The sequence below is a fragment of the Myotis daubentonii genome, chromosome 6 (assembly GCF_963259705.1).
Source record: "Myotis daubentonii chromosome 6, mMyoDau2.1, whole genome shotgun sequence".
In the NCBI taxonomy this organism is placed as follows: domain Eukaryota; kingdom Metazoa; phylum Chordata; class Mammalia; order Chiroptera; family Vespertilionidae; genus Myotis; species Myotis daubentonii.
In genome coordinates, this window is record NC_081845.1 from 74050563 (window position 1) to 74071177 (window position 20615).

A 20615-nucleotide genomic window follows, 5' to 3' on the forward strand; every position below is an offset into this window, starting at 1 on the left:
AACCATAGGTATTTCTATTAAAAATAAATGAAATGAAAAGAAATGCTTAAAGTTGTAAATACTTGGAAATATTACTGATTCACTAAGAAGCTGGATGCAGTCTTCAGTAGGTAATCCTGAGACATGTCAGTGTCAACCTCTGTGTCCCCCTTCAATTTATTACAGGTGTCTTCAACACATCTGGTGGAAGTCACTCGGGTCAGAGTGCAAGTACCCTTAATGGTGGAGATGTCATCAATCTTAGACCCAACAAACAGAGGACCAAAAAGAGCAGAAATCCTTTTAGCAGCTGTAGCATACCCTAAAATGTTATAGGCAGGAAAAGGATTGTGCAATTCAGTGAGAACTACATCCAGCTGTCATGGTATGTTACAAGTTTTTTAGCAGATTTTGCACCTAATGCTTTGAAAGTTGGCAGACTTAAATATTGATCTGCAGTGCTTTTCAGAATGGAGTGAGATCTTTGGAGGAAAAATTACTGCCCTGTGGACTCATTTTAATTTTTTTTACATTAGACGAAGCTTCTCCTGTTTTTGAAGGAATGCTGTAAGAAATGTCAAAAACAGGTTTTGCTGAATTTTAAATGCTAGAAAACATAAATGAAATGCCTAAATATATTGGTACAGATTGTAATATTATGGGTCAAGAAAAGATAGCATTCTTTTTCTGAAATTAGTCATCTAGCTTTTCTGGGAAATAGTATTGAATCCAAGTACTTACAAAAAATAATAATGAAAGGTAGACCCTCAGTTTTGTGAGACTGCATTAGTATGTACTTGGGCAATGTTACTGTGCAATATCTGTACCAGGCGGGGTGTGGAGGTATGCATGCAGGTACTTGGTATTGAAGTAAATTGAAGGTGTGTGCAGTGTTTAAGGAAACAGAATCTAATTCATTCATTCATAGAATCATTTACACATTGTATGTTAAAGTTTTTATTTTCAAATAAATTTCAGACATATATTTTGCAAAAGAGCTGGGATTTAAATAGTGTTTTGTGCCAAAAAGTATATCTAATTTTTACAGTGCTTTACTATCAGAATTTATATTGTTTATAATATCTTTTAAAAGCAGTTTTCCTCTCTGACGGGGTAGATAAAAGAGGAGTTTAAATGTTTTAGTGCTAGATCATCTCTCAGGTGAGACTTGTTGCAAAACTTTTCACGTGTCCCTCCTAAGCATAGCGAGCTTGTGCTGGCCAAGTCCTGGAGCAGACACAGCACGCCTGCGGTTACCCCTAGGCCTGGGAGGCACACTGATGCTTCCGGCGCCTTTGCTGCTGATTGAAAACACAATTTTGAACTTCTAGGATTATGCTAACAATTTTTAAAAATGCACAAGAGGTGATCTTTTATTGTAATCCACATTATGGATTTTATAATGCCCTGCAACTGTAAAGCATCTTTTCGTTTACACATTTTTGTATGGTATTTTAACATTATCGCTTAAAAATTTCTATAACCTTTAATTTGTACAGTGCTTTCTCAAGACCTCTGTCAGGAACAAATATAAAATAATTTCTTTTAAGAAATGATTTTAATATGTAATCATGTGGCAGAGCATAAATTTTGTGACTTGGGACAGTAGCTTTCCAGCTAAGATAATTGCATGAACTGTTAAAACTAATTATCATTTATCAATGATTTTGTTTTTAACCCTTTGCAATATACCTTGTTTTCACAGGATTTCAAAATGTGTAAAAATAACTTCTTGAAAAATGTGCGATCAAGTTCTTTTTCATTATTTGTAAATGCATAATGTTTTATATATTTCTCTTGTATCTTTTCTCTTTCCCCCCACCCCCCCTAAGCCTTCCATCTGTGCCACTCTCATCCCCCATTCAGATTAATGTTGACAACCTAATAGAATTTTCTGGGGCGTGTCTTTGTTAAGTGGTCAAGAGTGGATGTTTGCTTTTCAGAATATTGAAATAATCTGGCATTATGTATTTCAAAGTAACATATAAAATTTTATTTTTTTGTCACCACTCCCATTGCTGGCAGTGGGATAGATGTTGGGAAAAACTCAGTTCCTATCAATGGGTACCTGCTAGTGATTCATCTTTCCTTTTCTACTCTCTTGAAATACAGTCTCTTTAATTTTTGCACAAAATATATTTTGCATCAAATGGTCTTACGGTTTTTAGTATCAGAAAAATCACATTATGTAATATGTTGTAGTTGTATTTCATATTAATTAAATGTGTGTTGGTAAAAGTTTGTTACTGTTCCATATAAAAAATGTAATCTCTGATGGTTGCAGTTCCCCTGATATTTGTAATATAATTTTGTGTACTTATTTTGTCTCTTTTTTTTTTTTTGCAAGAACCGAAATCTGTTACACATTTGAGTTTTTAATTTGCACTTCTGTATTTTAAATCTAACCATAATCATTATACGTTCTCAATTTAATTAATTATAAAACCTAAATTAACATTAATTTTTCCCCCCGAGGCCCTTAGTTCCTTTAAATAACTTTACTCTTAGTGCCTAACGAACCATGGTTGCTGAAGAAAACTTGTGTAAGCCTCCAGGAGGTTGTGCATTTGTGCTCTAATGTATTTTTTATATTATGGCTAATGTTTAGCATTCAGACATATAGCTTTGTAATAACTGCCATATTTCAAAGTTCCCGAGGTTTCCTTTTCCTCTTTCAGTCTCCTATTGAATTAAATAGCACACAGAACAGCACATATAAGGCAGTATCTATAATAATAAAAGCATAATATGCTAATTAGACCTTCCCTACCAGGGAAGCCTGGGTCCTGGGTGCCTGCTGGTGGCTGGAGAGAAGCCCGGGTCCTGGTTGCCAGAGGGAAGCCGGTGCCGGCAGCCGGGGGAGGGAAGGAAGGCCTACTCTTGCACGAATTTTGTGCATCAGGCCTCTAGTAGTTAAATAAAACCAGGCGAAATGGTTTTCTTTCCATCTGCCCAAAGTTGATAACCCACATAAACTTTTTAAAAATAAAGTAAAAGTGACACTACCAAAAAGAGGATGGGCACCTCCCTGTGGAGTGAAGTTAGATGGTTGTTTCAGAAGTTGACAACTCAGTGCAGAAAGAACACTCATTAATGCACCCACTGAGCCTGTGACTGTTAGGGACTGGAGTCTATTCTGAAGATCTCAGAACGAGGAGTTGGCTTCAGGACCTAATGTCCCAACTTATAGTGAAGTATTTTAATGTAAAATATTAATTGAGCATCCTTTTCAAAACCTCTGAAATAGTTTACTGGTAATTTGCTGAAGTGCCCCCATTACTGGATAATCTGTTTCTCTGAAAACAAAGTGAATTATAAAGATTTCCCACATTGCACAGTCAATCTAATGAACAGGTAGATTTATTCAGTTTTAACTACTAGTTACGAACATGTGTACTGTTATCACTCTTAAAGTTTTCACCCTAAAACATGTAAGCTTATCTTACTAGTGAATTTGTTTGCTAACAATTTAAAACCACAGTGGACTCTGGAATATCCAATTACCTAATTCCCAGGTAAATGGATGGATTAGCTGTAATAACTTTTATTAGTACTCCTTTTCTTCTCTCTCTTGAAATATCTATAGTAGGATACTGGTAGATGGTCTAAAAATAAAAACTTTGGATTAAAAGGAAATCTCAACCCCTTCTATATTTTTGTTACTACTAAATAATGCTTTTGTAAATTTGAATGAAAAACCACTTGTATGTATTACTATTGGGTTGCAGTTATGCACGTGAGCTTAATTTAAAATCTACTACTTAATAAAAATTTCATGAAAGATTAATTCCAATAATCAAAAAATAAATGCATTTCAACGCCTGAATTTCGTTTGATATGTGTCACCAGCGTGGAACCAAATAGTAAAAGGTATGACTTCTTTAAAAATCAAAACAACTTAAAAATATTTCATATTTCAAATACTCACTCTGCCAATATTTAGCATACTCATTTTATTGATAGTAGATATTTAGCAGCACTGTGGTTTAAGTAATTTTGCCTTGGAAACTAAATTTCCTCTTTATTTCTATCAGTATCAGTCTGTTTAAAGAAGTCATTTCCTTGTGCTTTGAGCATCTCTCACCAGCCCCTCTCCCTTCCCCCGACCCCCCGTCAAAAAATATATTTACTTTGTCCTGTGGTACAAAATATAGTTCAAATTTATTTAACAAGTGCTTTCTGTTAGCCACCATGCTAAACACCTTGCATGCTGTATCTCTTGAAGTTCCTAACAGGAGCATTCTCACCCCCACTTTACAGCTCGGGGGGCAGGGATGTGCCTAGGCTCTCTGCGGTAAGAGAGGGGGTGGGAGGTGTGTGCCAGGTCTCCCAGCAGCAAAGCTTATGGCCTCTGTGTTGTTTTGTCTCAGGTCTTGTATTATCTGACGGTTACATTTGGGAGGTAATACTCCCTGGATCCAAATGCTAAGTCTAAGCCCAGGTTTTTCACTCTTTTCTGATCCCTTTTGTCAAATTTCCTGCACAAACTGTGCCTAATTTATTTAACCTGTTCTGGTCACCCCGGGAATATGGCACATTAAAGCTGGACTAGACACTGAAATCGGCTCCTCACCAAACGTGTGACTGCCAAAGTGATCTGAATGCCCACTACATGCAAAAGAGGCATATTTGCTACACTATTTAGGGGGTTGAGGTGGATAATTGAAAGATTTGTGTGGTCCAGTTCAAGCTGTTTACCCTTAGTTCATGTTGAAAACTTAAGAACGTGGCCGTGTCCCTAAGCAGAAGGCCCGTTTCATTTGGCTTGGTTGTTACATGAGTAGACACACAAAAAGAAGTTCAGGCTCACTGCTGTCTTTGTCTTGCCTTTTCAGCTCTGACTTTCCACTTTTGTTTTGAATAATTGTAAAATCCATCTTTCAAAAATAGCATTATCATGTAGCTGCACTCCCAAGATACTAGTGTTTATCACAGCCGTGTGAAAGGGACAAATGCACAGGTGTTTCCCCGCTAAAAATTGTTGCATATAATTTGGTGTGCCAGACCCTTCCTCTGCTTCTTTCAGTGGTTGCTAAATTCTCTCATGCTTTCCAGTTTTAAAATGTTGAAACAGTCGATCTCCTCGTTAGGGTGAGTTCTGACTCGGTACTAGACTGAGCTCCAACACAAAGGGTCCTCCCTGCCTGCACGCTGTCCCTCTGCATATGCCTCACTTGGCTAATGTTTCATTAAATTAAAGGGAGGACCCACCCACATACAATACAGTGTGAATGGTGCCCAGGGGGTGCAACACTGAGACTGGGAGGGAAGCACAGCTGGAAGCCAGCACAGGGATTTTTTCAATGTCAGAGATTCCTACATTAAAATACCAGGAGGGTCAATTCTACCAGTATATCTGCCAGATTTCTAACTGGGCAGCAGTGTCACTGCCGTCAGTCAATGACCAGCACTGACTGCTCTTGTCGGCTCCTCTGCAGGTCCTGCTGGCTCACACGAGAGAAACTAGGGTGGGCATGGGAACTCTACTGGGAAGCAGTGCTCATGAGGGATGGCAAAGGGCTGCCCTAAAATTGTACATCACATTCTAGAAATGGTATCCGATCCCAATTATGGCTGTTAGGGACTAGATCAACATGGACAAAACATATACTCAGAATTCCCTTATGGTCCAAATCTACTACCTACATAGAAGACGACAGTTTAAATGAAGGTAAAAATGTGACGCTTGGGAGTTTCGTCATTTGAAAATAAGTCACACTTCCATTCTTAAAAATAAATAAGAATCAACACACTGAGGTCACTGCCCTTTGAACGTGGCTCAGGCTGGTGGCCAGCAGACCAGGGACTGGCGCAGCTTGGAGACAGGTCGCAGCTCTCGAGTCTGCGATAAGGAATAGCCTCCAATAAACTTCACTGTAAAGAATGAGACAAACAGCGCTGGAATGTTTGTGGTACAGTCCCGGGCTGACGTGGAGTCAGTGGAAAGGGGGAGTACTTACTTCCCCAAATAGACGGGATGTACAGATGCTGACAGTCCTTGAGAACTTGAGGAAAACTTGATCGTGTGTGTCTTAATTTTCAAGAAGCTGATAAACAGATGGCACAAAGAGAAAATCTTTATCTGACAGTGACCCTGGTAACAGCAAGTTAGAATCGGCTGGCAAGTCAAGAGGCTTTGCCACCATTATCAATGAGAATGAATGTTCCCCATGAAATGGAAAGATTTAAATGAAGAGGACTTGGGGCTGGCAATCAGTGCGGCCGTGAATATCCTTAGATTGTAATTGCTTTTTATGAAGAGAGACTAATTGGGCATTTTTGTCCAGAAAGCCAAGCTCAGAATTGTTTTCATTGATAGATAAATATACATTGATATAAATAAATAACCCGAATCTTAACTTTTTTCCAGTGTGAAAGAATACTTATGCTCTAATAAAAATTGAGTTTGACATGTTTGTTTTGCAGTAGTATTTGGGAAAGTTTAGGGCTTTGTATGTCAATAACACTAATAATAAATAAAAGTGTTCTATAGTTGCTTCATTTGTTACAGTTAAAAGAATAATCAATACACTGGTCAACTTTGTTAGTAAAAAATGCAAACTAAAGATGTTTCATATCTAATGTTAGAAAAAAATGCTTAATGCTGGAAAGCTCAGTGAAATAGCTACATTTTAATTATTTAAGACAGTATAAATTGATAACTCTTAGACAAAGAAAAACAACTAGAATTACATCAGGCCATGAAAATGTATATACCCTTTGACTCATTGCTGGGAATTTATAAAAAAAATAAAAAACAAAAAAATGGAAAAGCTCTATGCAGTAATGGCAACAAACTGGAAACAATTGTCTAGTGAGGGGACTGGGTAAGTCAGAGGTTTTTAAGTTGACAATTTAAGTGGACTTTATAGCAGCATTTAATTATTTTTAAAAGCAAGTTACAACATTGTATTTACATAGTAATTAACATTTTAGAGAAATGATGCATGTGGAAAAGATGAAGTGAATGCATAATTGTTCACAGTGGTAAAATCAGATGTGAATTTTTCTCATTTGCCATATTTTCATGTATATCAAGAAATTATTTCTATTATGAGATGTGTAAATCTTTAAGTTTAAAATAATTTGACATGCATGTCTAAAAAAACTGCTGATTGAGAGAATGTAGGGAAAGGTTCTTACTCTGTGATTCCTTTTATCCCTGTAAACACTCTGCTTGGCTAACATGAAATGTGCGTGTGCTGCTGCGCAAAGCTTTCTAGTTAACCAAATGCCCCACGTGCCCGTGTGTCTCCACACCAGACAAAGCCCTGGTAAGAACAGTGGTTCTTTTACCCCTAGCTGAGCACCTACTGTACTTCCCCCACATACAAAACATTCATCCACAGAATAGTAAAAAATACATATATATATGGTGCTAGTTCCTAGTATAAGACAATAAGTCAATCTAAAAACTTACAGGAAGATAATTAAAATATTTCTACTTTTTAATTGTTATTCATAAAACTGATGACACTGGAATATTTTCATCTTCTTCATCAAATGAGTGGTTATGCCTAACATAAAGAACTAGTTATCACTTAAGATAGCATGTTATTTTCACATCATTGCTCTCGGGTTTGGAAACTAATTAAATCTGCCATCAGCATTCTGTTGCAGAGCTAGGGAGCCCGCTCCTTTAGAATGCTCTAGCAGCTTGATGGCCTTGTCGGAGCTTTCAATATTTCTAAGCAGAGTCTCCAAGCGTCTCTTAATTTTCTTCTGATCTTCAAGTGCACAGCCAATGACTATGGATTGAAACTTCTGGTCAACTGGCCCAGGCGGCACCTCAGACGAACACGCACTGTACAGCGACATCAAGTGACTCCTGGCATTTCCCAAATCATTCAGAAACTTACTGACCACCTCATCGATAATCCTGGTGGCATGCTTTAGGGATTCCTGCTGCTGAGGGTTTCTAATGGTTTCCACTGAAACTTCAACAGTGAGGGTTCGTCCCATCAGACGGTTTGCGGTCAGATTTAATTCTTCTCTTTCTCCTAAACATAAAAAGTTTGAAATACCAATCACTTGAGTCATAAACTCATCTATGTTGAGGGGCTCAGAACAGGCTTCTCCACAATGCGCTACATTGGCATAGGAATTATTTTGAGCTGAAGGCGATCGAGACCCTGAGGGTTCATGAGAAACCCTTACCTCTCCCTTAAAGAATTTAAATTAGGGGGTTTGCTCATGGTAAGAATTCTTGCCAGAGATAATTTTTATGACCTATCCACAGGGCAGGGCAAACTTCTAATAACTGAGCATCTCTTTATTGTCCTGCAAATCTCCCTCTCCCCGCTGCAGCTCCAGACGCCCTATCTCGTACCTTAGCTCACATTGTCGAGTATACCTCACTTTACCTTTCTACCTCTACCTCTCATGTATGGGGCGTGTCTCTGACTCTCTCATGTATGTGGGGTTCCCATATGAACGTATGTAATTAAATTTGGTTATTTTTCCATTGTTAATCTGTCTCATGTTGATTTAATTACTAGTCCAGCTGAGAGGATCTAAAAAGGTAAAGAAAAATTTCTTCCTACCCCAACAATGTCAAGAACACTAACACATTTATTTGTGGCTAAATCTATTTTCTGTGGTCACCTCTGCTATGAATTTCCTAAGGGTTAGTTAAAGTTAAAACTACAGCATATAGGATTAACTGATGAAGGGCATTGGTTTAGAGAGGGAGGTTGAAGAGTACCTTTCCCTGGCCCAGCCAGCATGGCTCACCAATGAACCTGGAGGTCACGGTTTGATTCCCGGTCAGGCCATATGCTTGATCCCCAGTGTGGGGCGTGCAGGAGGCAGCCAATCAATGATTCTCCCTCATCATTGATGTTCTTATCTCTCTCGCTCCCTCTCTCTGAAATCAAAAAAATAAAAAGAATCCCTTTCCCTGAAAGTCTGTATACATAGAATACCAGATGACTTCTCAAGTGGTCATGTTTGCCAAGTCTGGGCAGGTATGTGTTTGTAGCTGGGATGGAGATCAGGTCTTACCACCGCGTGAACAGTGAGCATAACCAGGTTTTGTGCCGGTTAAGGCTGCAGAGGGATGTCCTTCCTGTATTTCTCCAAAGGATGTGCATGTAGGGGAGGAAAAATAATTGCCACTCTATCTTTCTGAGTTGTTGTCTGAGAATAAAAGATTAACAAGGACAAAAATACAAAAGTTTATTAACATGTATAACTCACGTATACATGGAAAACTGAGTAACTCTTCGAGATGGCTCGGCCACCACCTTAAATACCATCTTCAGCTGAAGACAAAAGACGTTGGGGAGGGAAGGGAGCCAGTTACGGGAGGTGACCAGGAAAAGCAAGGTAAAGAGAATAAGATTTAACTACAGTCAGCACCTTCCCCATTGATAAAAGTCCTTGTGACTCACAGTCCCCTCCCTGGCACAGAGAGGGAGACACCCTTACATGTGGAAAGTTGCTCTATAAAGTAAACTTTTCTTAGAAAAGGATAACTTCTCTGTTTCCAGAGCTTCTCTTGCGTCTGCAGTTTCTCAAAAATAATCAGCTCAAAATATCCTTGTGCCAAAGCGGCATATTTTGGGGTGGCATATTCTGCATGTTTATCAGAATACAATGCCCCAATTTGGGCTGAGGAAAAAACCCATGAAAGTGGTGAAAAGCTGGCTGAAAATTAGGCCTCAACTTCACCCCCTCAAGACAAATTTAAGACGGCCATTGGTCTAAGTCTCAGCCAGCACCCAGAGGCAATGATGGGAAAAGGGGCTCTGTCAGCACCTCATTATTTATATGAAAAGGTCAGCGATCCCCTACGTCCTTTCTAATTCATTGATCTTTGGAGGGAAGTTCTGTGACTTCCTAATTCGTTGATCTTTGGCCAGGATGGCGAAGAGATCCGACCCCATTGTGGACTCTGGAGGTAGACTGCTCACGTACTGCACAGCTACCTGGCCCACTAGCTTGGTCTGTGAAGGAAGCACCAAATTAGGAAGGTCATCACCAGCAAACACAAATCACAGCTGACCTGTTCCTCCAGGGCAGTCATGCTTTTCATATGAAAATGATGGCACGTTTTTTACATTAATGGGGTTTTATTGGGCTTGTAGTTTATTTTCTTGCATTTTCTCCCTTCCCATCTCACCTTTTCCCTATGCTTTTTTTTTAAATAAGGTTACTTTTTTTTTTTAATGTATTTTGTTGATTTCTTACAGAGAGGAAGGGAGAGGGACAGTTAGAAACATCGATGAGAGAGAAACATCGATCAGCTGCCTCCTGCACACCCCCTACTGGGGATGTGCCCACAACCAAGGTACATTCCCATGACTGGAATTGAACCTGGGACCCTTCAGTCCACAGGCCGAAGCTCTATCCACTGAGCCAAAGCGCTTATGACTTCCCTATGCTTTTTAAAAAGATATGTTTTTATTGATTTCAGAAATGGAAGGAAGAGGGAGAGAGAGACAGAAACATCAATGATGAGAGAGAATCATTGATTGGCTGCCTCCTGCACACGCCACACTGCAGATCGAGCCCAAAACCCTATGCCCTGACCAGGAATTGAACCGTGACCTCCTGGTTCACAGATCAACACTCAATCACTGAGCCACTCCAGCCTGGCTCCCTCTGCTTTTAATTCTACGTTCCAGTAACTTCGATAGAACTTAAGTTCTATACTTGGCCTTATTGCTTGGAGGCCTTTTTCCATCACGTCCGGCCTCAGCCTGGGCTGGGGAGTACAGTGGGAGAATGATCTCTTGTAATAAACTGACAGCTGCAGCTGCTGCCTGCGGCTCACACTGAACGCTGAAATCGGGTGTGCTCATACCACAAGTCAAGCAAAGACTGACCCACGCTTATCACAAACCCTACAGAGGGTGTCAAAGACGAGCCCCCGTCCATGGAACCAGCTCTCACCATCGCTGATCTGCCTCATGTCCTGGCTGTTCTGGATACTGTGGATCATTTCCAGGAGGATTTCTCTCTCTTGCTCAATGGCAGTTGCTGCTTCTCTTAAAGCTTCCACCCTATAAATAGAGAAAAACAGCAGTTACTACATGGACGATCAGTGGTCCTCACCCTTCCGTCATTCAATTCAAGTTTAAAGATCATTAGGAAGACTTTTCAAGATGTCTTTATTCCTTTTATTTTTTATCCTTTCATTTTTATGTTCTTTTTAAATCCACTTACCCCACTCCCATTTCCCTCCCTGCTCTATTTAGTGGTTATCTGTTTGCTCTTGCAAAAATATGTATTTGTGTATTCATGTTCTCATGTTCAGCATTATTTTATTAAGAACCATCCAATCAGTAGCTTCTAAATGTTGCCCAATTCTCCACATCTATATACACCTGATTTTACCTCCCAGTGGAGACACTCCCCTTGTCCCTCAGCTATTCACCACCACAAACAACACTTCAATGAATACATGCCCCTTAAGAACCTGCGTGAGGGCAGAACTGCTGAGACAAAGGGTGTGTGTACCTTCATTTGACTCAGTACGAGGACTGCTCTCTAGAATGGCTACACCAGGTCATACTCCTGGCAGCAAAGCACAGGAGTCCCTATATCCCCACAACCCTACCAATACTCAGCATTTCCCAATTTTCTAACTCTTTATTGACAGTAAGTGTAGTGATATCTCAATACTTAATTTACATTTATTTCATTAATAATTTCAGACATCTCTTTGTATCCTTGTTAGCCTATTCATAGCCTTTGCCTGTTTTCTTTTTTAAACAGGGGTTGCTGTCCTCTTGTTGATTTGCATACTCAAGATATGAATCCCTTGTTGGTTACAGATAATGCAACCATCTTCTCCCATCCTATCATAATATATTAACGCTGGGATACCCTTCACTGAACTGAGATCCTTATTTTGAAATGATCAAGTTCATCTTTTCCTGGTTTTGTTTTGCCTTATGATTTATGCTTCTGAAATTTTTTTCAGGGTCTCCCCATCCCTAGGTTTTGGCCTACATTTCCTTCTATTAACTCTATCATTTTACCTTTATCCTATTTATATCTTTTCCTTCTTTAAAAATCCTCACCCAAGGACATGTTTATTGATTTTTAGAGTTGGAAGAAAGGAGGGAGGGAGGGAGGGAGGAAAGGAGGAGAGAGAGAGAGAAAGAGAAAGAGAAAGAGAGAAGATGTGTATGGGAGGGAAGGAGAGAGAGAGGGAGGGAGGGAGGGGGAGGAGGGGAGAGAGAGAGAGAGACATTGAGCAGCTGCCTCCCATATGCGCCATAACGGGGAATGGAACCCACACCTTCTTTTGGTGTATCAGATGATGCTCCAACTGAGCCACTGGCCGGGGCTCCTATTAACCCATCTAGAACCCACCTTTATATGTAGTTAGGTAAGGATATTGTTTTATTTTTCTCCCCATAGTGACTTTTTTCTCCAACATGATCCACCAAAAATCTATTTATCCCCCAGTGATTTGTAGATGGTCTACATCTGAAATCTCTATTCCAATGACTGTTCTTACACAAATACCCACTTTGAAAAATAGCACCTGCCCTGACTGGTGTGGCTCAGTTGGTTCTTGGTCAGGGAACATGCCTGGGTTGCAGCTCAATCCCCAGTAGGGGGCGTGCAGGAGACAGCCAATGGATGTTTTGCTCTCATATCGATGTTTCTCTTTCTTTCCCTTCCTCTCTTTAAAAATCAATAAAAATTTTTAAAAAATTAATTAAAAAATAGCACCAGTCTTATAATATGCCTTAATATTCGGTAGGAACAGCCTCTTAATGTTTTTTAAAGAAAACTTATCTATTTAGATTTTTATTCTTCCATGTAAACTCTAGAATAAATGTATTGGGTTTTTTTAAAAAAAAAAAAAACGGGCAAATCTGACATCTTTCTAATACTGTATCGTCATTCCATGCAAAAACATGATATATCTCCATTTATTCAGATCCTCTTCTATATTCTTTATTAGAGTTTTGAAGCATTCTTTATTTTTCTTTCGGGAGCCACTACTTGGAACTGCACATTGTAGGTGGTGATTTCATCTTGTGATGAAGTATTCTTAACTAGATGCCTGGTGCACAAAATTCGTGCATGAGTAGGGTCCCTAGGCCTGACTGGCGATCAGGGCCGATTGAGGCCTTCTGGCTGCTGGCCAGGGCCTTCCTTCCCCGGCTGCTGGCCAGGGCCTTCCTTCGTTCCATGCCATCCGCTGGTGGTCAGCGCATGTCATAGCGAGCGATCAAACTCCTAAGGGGACACTTTGCATATTAGCCTTTTATATATATATATATATATATTAGAGGCCCGGTGCATGAAAATTCGTGCACTTGTGGGGGAGGGCCCCTCAGCCCAGCCTGCACCCTCTCGCAGTCCGGGACCCCTCAGGGGATTCCAACTGATGGCTTAGGCCCACTTCCCGGGGGACTGGGCCTAAGCTGGCAGTCAGACATCCCTCTGGCAGCCCAGGAGCCCTCAGGGGATGTCCAACTAACGGCTTAGGCCTGCTCCCCTTAGCGCTACCACAGAGGCAGGAGAAGCTCCTGCCACTGCCACTGCGCTGGCCAGCCATGAGCCGGCTTCTGGCTGAGCGGCACTCCCCTTATGGAAGCGCACTGATCACCAGGGGGTAGCTCCTGCGTTGAGCGTCTGCCCCCTGGTGGTCAGTACTCATCATAGTGAACAGTCATTCTGCCAATAGGGTCAATTTGCATATTACCCTTTTATTATATAGGAAGGATGGTAGTCTTGTGGACTCTTCAGTGTTCTAGATAGTTTGTGGATATTGTTGCTACTGTGAATAATATATTTTTAATGATATTTTCTAGTTGGTTATTTCTGGTTAGAGAAATGTTATTTTTCTAGTTTCATCTTTTAGCTGGCAACCATGACTTATACTTAATTTTAATGGTTTGTCTTTTGATTCTATTGGTTTTTCTTTTCTAGATTGATGATCATAAAATGATAGTTTTTATCTCTTCCTTTTCAATGCTATTAGCTAGTTTTCTTTTTTTATTTCAGAGAGTAGGAGAGAGAAATATCAATTTGACATTCCACCTATCCATGCACTCACTGGCTAATTTTGTATGTGCCCTGACCGGGGATCGAACCTGCAACCTTGGCATATCAGGATGGCGCTCTAACCAACTGACCTACTCCACCAGAGCTATTAGCTCCTACTTTTCTTTATATAATACTGACTACAGTCCTCTAGTACTGTAAGCAATTGTAAGAGAAGGCATCTTTGCCTTTTCCCAAATTTAAAGGGAATGCCTCTGTCGGTTTTGGTACAGAGCCATGACCAGGCTATAGAAGTACTACTTTCCCCAACTATATACATCCATGTACTTATTACTAAGCATAAGCATGAACACACCCAGTCATGTGGAATCATGAGAGCAAGAAAAAGAAATTCTGTATATTTAAAGTGCACTGTTTCCAGGGCACTTTCTTGCTATATATTACCCTGCAATTACACAAGCTGCCAACCTTTCCAAAATAAACAGTGACAGATCTATCCCCAGTATCCAGATGGTCTTAGAAACCCAAGATCACTGAGGATCTAATCCTGACTGCTGCCTGAAGTGGGTCCAGAAGGAACAACCTCACTAATGTTTTAGCACGTGTCCATTCCTTATAAGGATCCCCCCTCCTCACCCCAACCACACATATGCCTTTTCCCCAACAGTCACCCACCTGTTACACCCCAAAATAGCACTCATAAGCAGAAATGTCACAGGGTCCCTTTACTCATCAAGATACTAAATATATGTTGGACTTGGCATTTATAAAAGCCAGTAAAAGCAAAGAGCTGGAAAGACTCTTACTACATAATATGGCTAGGACACAATGAAAATTAATAATCTATAAAATAGGAATAATGCAGTATCGGGCCTTCTCCTAGCACCATTCATGATGTACTTACACATTTTACATTTGCAAACTCTCAGATAAACTAGGGCCTAGTACACATGAAAGAGACTGAGTTGGCACTAATATGAAATATTTATGCTAAAAACACAAACCATGACTCTAGTATTTAAATGAACCATGGTCTACAGATGAACCATGTGACTGGTACATGAGAAGATTCTAAAGAAGAGATTAATTTTTTAACACTCGAGTTTGCATTCAAATGGCAGGTGATAAAGAATTGGAAGTTTTTCTAAAAAAGGACACTTCATTTACAACAGCAAGTTACAACAGTAAGTTCATGGTGTTGTTAACAAAAAATGGTTTAAAAGGAGACATTCTAGAAAAAATATAACCTGTCCCATGAAGAAGTATTTTGTTATTAAACAAGACCAAATATAAAGGAAATTAGATGGAACTTTTATGGGTTTCCCCTCACAACCCCCCCCCCCCCACCACCCCCAACCCCTCCTACCCCACCCCCGCCACCACAGACTAGAAATGGACAGGGCTTTTTCCCTGTGAAAAACAGATTTCATCTTTTACAGAACTTCTTATGTATATTTTCACATATGCCTTTTTCATATCATAGCAAAGGTAAAAAGTCAGTCTTCAGAACCAAAGTTTTTTTGTTAGTTTTTGGCATCCTTGACCTTTCATTTGCTATTCCCTCCTCTGCGACCTTCCTTATCCTTGACCCTTGTCCACTAGTGAAACTTTTTCAAAACCCAATCCTTTGCACAGGAACTGTTTCCTTAAAAACTGCCCCCCCTTTTCCCCACCCCCACCCCCCACCCCCGGCTTGAGGAAGCATTGGTTAATGCTTCCCTTGGCACTACTGTACATCTGTCTAGTATATGGACGATATTGTATTTTTAATTTTTTCTTTTAAAAAGCTGTACCCAGATCTCTACTTAGCTTGTTTAAGTAAATTTGTACTGTTTTTCAGCTACTGGTATCTTAAATACAACTCATATAATCTACCTTTCTTCTAGTTCTAGAAAATTGTAAGCCACTGTATCTTTGAATATTCCCTGTCCTCCATTCCATTATTTTCTTCTGGAACTCTGGGTAGACACTGTTGGACTCTCTCACTTTATCCTTCATGGTTGTTTTTTTAACACATCATTCGACAGCACTTTTCTTGGCAGAGAGGGCAGTTCTGTTTTCACTAACAGATCGTGGAAGCAGCTACACGTCCAAATTGGGGAAGAACCTATCCTCACATCAAGGCCGGCCTGGGCTGTGCTTCTGGAAAACTCCCTGCATGAGATCACAACTAAGCAGGCTTTCACCACAGTAAATTGCAGTCAGAATATTCACACAAGGACAGAACTGAACGGCTCTTATCCTCAGCTAGTCCTCATGTCTCCGACACCCTGCAGGTCTCGGCAGCCTGGGTCTCAGAACACCAAGTTGAGAGACTTAGAAGAGTCCGAACAGCGATTTCCCCTGACTGTGCCTGCTCCCCGTCAGCTAATACAGGGCACAGTGGGCACCACAAGGGCGTTCCAGTCCAGCTGTTCGAACCTTGAGTAGTTACTGAAACTCTCCTCGCCTCAATTTTCCTCATCCATGAAACAGGGATAATGAGATGGTGGTTGTGACTGAACCAAGTAAAGCAGGTAAACAAGTTTTCACAGTGACTGACAACATCAACTAAAAAAATATATACATGAGTAGAGATATGTGCAATGGGCCCAGAATGGGTGCTGGAGAACATCATGAACTCGGGTTTACAAATAACAAGAATTTGTGTTTTCATAAAGAGGCGTGAAAATGGCAAGTGCTCCTATCATGGATTTATTTGAAAGAATTTCTAAAACGGGTTCTTAAAATCATGTGTCTCTTCAGAAAGGTCAATGGAGGAAAAAGGAGACATATATACCTTAAATAATAAAAATTTTTTAAAAAATCATGTGTCTCTTCGGAGAGGTCAATAAGGGGGGAAAAGGAGACATAAATAATACTTTAAACAATAAAGAATTTTAAAAAAATCATGTGTCTTATTCAATACTCTTGTATCTAAAGAATACTACGATGATCACTCATATTTTAGGCAACGTAAAATTTTTAAGGGTTTTCCTGATCATAACCAAAATATTAAATGACATTCACTACTGAGACACTTTGGTGTAAAAAGTGTGAGGAGCTACTGTGAGTAGTAGCTCCTCACGCTACTGTCGGTCCTTCTGGATTCAGATCCCTCATTTCCAAGAAAGATAACATCTGCCCTCCTAGCCAAAGGGTTTTTAAGGTTCAAATCACAATGTTTATGAAAAGTGCTCTTTTAAATTATAGGCTGTTGTACATTAACTATGGTGCCATCTTGTTTGATGACTCCTTGGACACTGCCACACCCTAAGAAACTTTTGAGCAACCAGAAACTTTCCGGCCAACAAATGATCCATATCACCCCCTTCGCTCACCCAACCCTCCATGTAAGCCACTGCAAATGGCTGATAAGAGGGAGAAGGAGCCACATTAGGATCAGTGTGGGGAAATGTGTGAACAGCCCATCTCCCATCCTGTCATCAAGCCCTGTGCCCTTCTCCACAACCCACGCCCCATCTTCACCATCCAGAGCTGACGAGGAGCTCCACAATACCTGGCACAGAGTGGGTGTTCAATATTGACTGAATTAAACACCCGTTTAAATGGAGTTTTCACTTCTTTCAGTAAAATCATATATTCATCCTTACACTATTCCCACATTTTAAAATATGACATATTTAAGAAAACTAGTAATGAAGTGTTCAGCTCTATAGCTAGTCTTCCTGGGTTCTAGCTATGTGACCTTGCACAAGACTGAACTTCTTAAGTTTCAATTTCCTAACTGGAGAATGGAGGCATGGGGTCTGGTATACAGTCAGTGCTCATTAAATGAATGTTAGCATGAATTATTTATAATTACAATAACTTAAGCACGGTGTTATGGGCCACTGATGAACGCAAAAAACAAACACCACTTAAAATAGGTAATAAAGCCAGGGGATAAAGGAATCACCTTCTTAGAAGAAGTTGAAAAAGATAAGCTAGTGCCCCGGTAAAATGTTAGAAACAAATTACATATGAATATTATGTTTTCTTTTTAAAAATTCACCTTCTAGACATAATTCTTCTAGTTTTTAACAGTGTAGTGCTGTGACTTTGTCCAGGCATTAGCATTTCTCTCTATTTTTACTTATTTTCTAAAACACTTCCATAGTTAACATTAATGTTAATATTACTTATTTTTTAAAGAAAGAAACAAAGCTTACAAAAGTCTAAAATGATGAAGAAAGTCCTTACAATGAACAATTCAACATATATTAATCAATCTTTCCTCCTCAGCTCAAGGGTTAATTTAAAAAGTTATAGTTTAGCCCTAGCCGGGTTGGAGCATCTTCCCATACACCAAAAGGTTTTGGGTTCGATTCCCAGTCAGGGCAATGCCAAGGTTTCGGGTTTAATCCCTGGTCTGGGCGCACATACTAGAGGCAACTGATCGATGTTCTCTCTCTCTCTCTCTCTCTCTCTCTCTCTCTCTCTCTCTCTCTCTCAAAATCAATTAAAAAACAAAACATATCCTTGGGAAGATTAAAAAAAAAGAAAGTTACAGTTTAATCACTTGTATACAGTAATCAGAATTCATGTTATATTAATCAATATTAGACTATAATAAACTCAAATCCAGAGGCTTTCTTTTAGAGATGAGTTCTTGACTTAAAAAATAAGTATTATTACTTTAGAGAGAGGAAGGGAGAGAGAGAGAAACATCAATGTAAGAGAGAAATATCAGATCAGTTAGTTGTCTCCCAAACACACCTGGACTGGGGATGAATGAAACCTGCAACCTGGGCATGTGCCCTGACTTGGAATCAAACCCACCACCTATTAGTGTACATACAGGTCAACGCTGCAACCAGCTGAGTACCTGACTTTTTGTACCTACCGCACATGAGGCATTAATTCAAGTTTGAGGACAATTAATTCAGCTTGAAGAAGGAGGGGCAATGACCTCATTGCTTTAAGGAAAAATCCTTTCTTTCTGATTAGGGAAGAGAAACCCCTAAAATGGTTGAGAACACACCCTCAGAGTTCTAAAGACCTGGGGAGGTGTGCGAATTTCTTGTTATGCTGCTACATAAAAGGAACTATTGTCCAGAGGGACATTGAGTTGCTGAGGCCACTGATCTCTAGTTGTGCTCCACTTTGTCTGGGGGTTGATGTAAAAATGTTAGTGTTAAAAGTAATGGAGAAGCATTGCTTTTTTCTTGTTTTCTTTTTCTCATTTGCAGCAGAACCCCAGAAAGTGGTTTTGGCTCTGGTTTCTCTAACTGTTGCCATCCATGAAATCACTGTAGGTGGAGAATTCCTCATATTCGGACTCCTTTCTTGGGGCAGTAACACATGCCTCATTCGCTAAGATACACGTCCTGTGGTTATTAATGCACTGACTTGGGGAATAGATACTCTTCTTGGTTTGCTGTATTAACTCAGGGAGATAAAGAAATAATGAAATGCTTCTCAGAATGTTTGGCTCACACTCCTTCATCCACCCAGAACCTGGTGAAAACTATGGGAAAAACCCTGTGTCGTTCCAGGAGGCTGCGGGTGCCTTAATGAGATTTCATTTAACTCCGCTTGCACACAATTTACACAGCAGCCAGGAATCACACAACAGGCTTCCTACACTGTTAAAGGAAAGAAACATTTCCAAATGTAATATGACTTACTTAGAAATTCTATACAAGCCCACCGCTACATTAACTAGTTAATAACATCGTAATCAGTTAAGAGGCAAAAGCTCATCTTATCCTTTGGGGCCAGTGACCAGCGCTTGGAAGAAGGTGCACAATGAACGCTGAGGCACTAGTGAGGGCTGAAGGCAGGATGGCGGGGAAAGCTGGAAGCGGCAGGGTCTAAATCCAGATACCCAGCCGCCGGTCCCCCAGCAGCCCCTCACGTGTCCTCCTCCTGGCCAGACCTTGCTATCGGAGGAGTTCCTGGCTTTTTAAATTTTTTTGCTCTTAAGTGTCTGGGAGCAAAGAAACTGACCATCCCCATCATGGACCGCTCCACTGCTGCCTTGTTAAAAATGCATAAAAAGGTCACGACTAAGTTGAAAACACGTGGAGGACCGTACACCGGCCCCCAGAAGGTTCCAGAAGTTCTGGGGACCGGGGTGCCACCGTCCCTGCTCGCAAATGACGTCACTTTCCCCGTCTCCGCTTTTCCTCTGCTCGGACCGCTCGGCTCGGTTAGGGAGCACGTGGCCGCCGGTGGGGCGGGCGGGCGCTCGCACGGTTCTCCTTAGATCGAATGCGCTTCCTCTTGGCGAGGAGTGGGACCCCCCCCCCCCCGCGCCCCAAAACACTGCACCGCGTCCCGGACACCAGACTGCGGCCGGCGCCGGCACCGGCACCCCGCGCCCGCCCCGCGCACCTGAGCTCCAGCTGGTCCAGGCTCTCCAGCAGGCGGCTGGAGCGGTCGGCCATGGAGGAGGAGCGGCAGAAGCGGCCCTCGTTGGCTTTCGCGTTGATCTTCGCCTGAGCCATCTGAGCTCCGCGGCGGGCGGCCAAGAGGTCACCGGCCTCTCCGGCGGCGGCGAGTGGAGAGCGGCGGCCGCAGCGTCGCAGTCACCCGGCTTCCGCCTCCCTCTGACGCCGCGTGGGGCGGCCGGGAGGAGCCCAGGCCCCGCCGCCGCCGCGTGGCCAAACAAGGGCAGGCGCGCCGCCCAGGCCCGGGGCTCTGCCGGCCGGGCCCTCGCCGCGCGCGGGCCGGGGTGG

General features: G+C 41.2%; 2 protein-coding genes across 3 annotated transcripts in view; one reads left to right on the forward strand and one right to left on the reverse strand.

Annotated features, from left to right (window-relative positions):
* Window positions 1–3805, forward strand: part of RAB23 (RAB23, member RAS oncogene family) — a 29092-nt gene extending 25287 nt beyond the window's left edge. For both annotated transcript variants that reach the window (XM_059701301.1, XM_059701300.1), the window contains exon 7: window positions 166–3805. In XM_059701301.1, coding sequence (XP_059557284.1) covers window positions 166–305 — 140 coding nt within the window. In that variant the 3' untranslated portion in view covers window positions 306–3805. The remainder of the gene's footprint in view (window positions 1–165) is intronic.
* Window positions 1801–20537, reverse strand: BAG2 (BAG cochaperone 2). The gene is made up of 3 exons (XM_059701302.1): window positions 20272–20537; window positions 10876–10985; window positions 1801–7979 (listed from the first exon to the last, which is right to left on the reverse strand). The coding sequence occupies exons 1-3, from the start codon at window positions 20382–20384 to the stop codon at window positions 7567–7569; spliced, it is 636 nt and encodes a 211-aa protein (XP_059557285.1). The 5' UTR covers window positions 20385–20537; the 3' UTR covers window positions 1801–7566.
* Window positions 20538–20615: the final 78 nt, after the last annotated feature.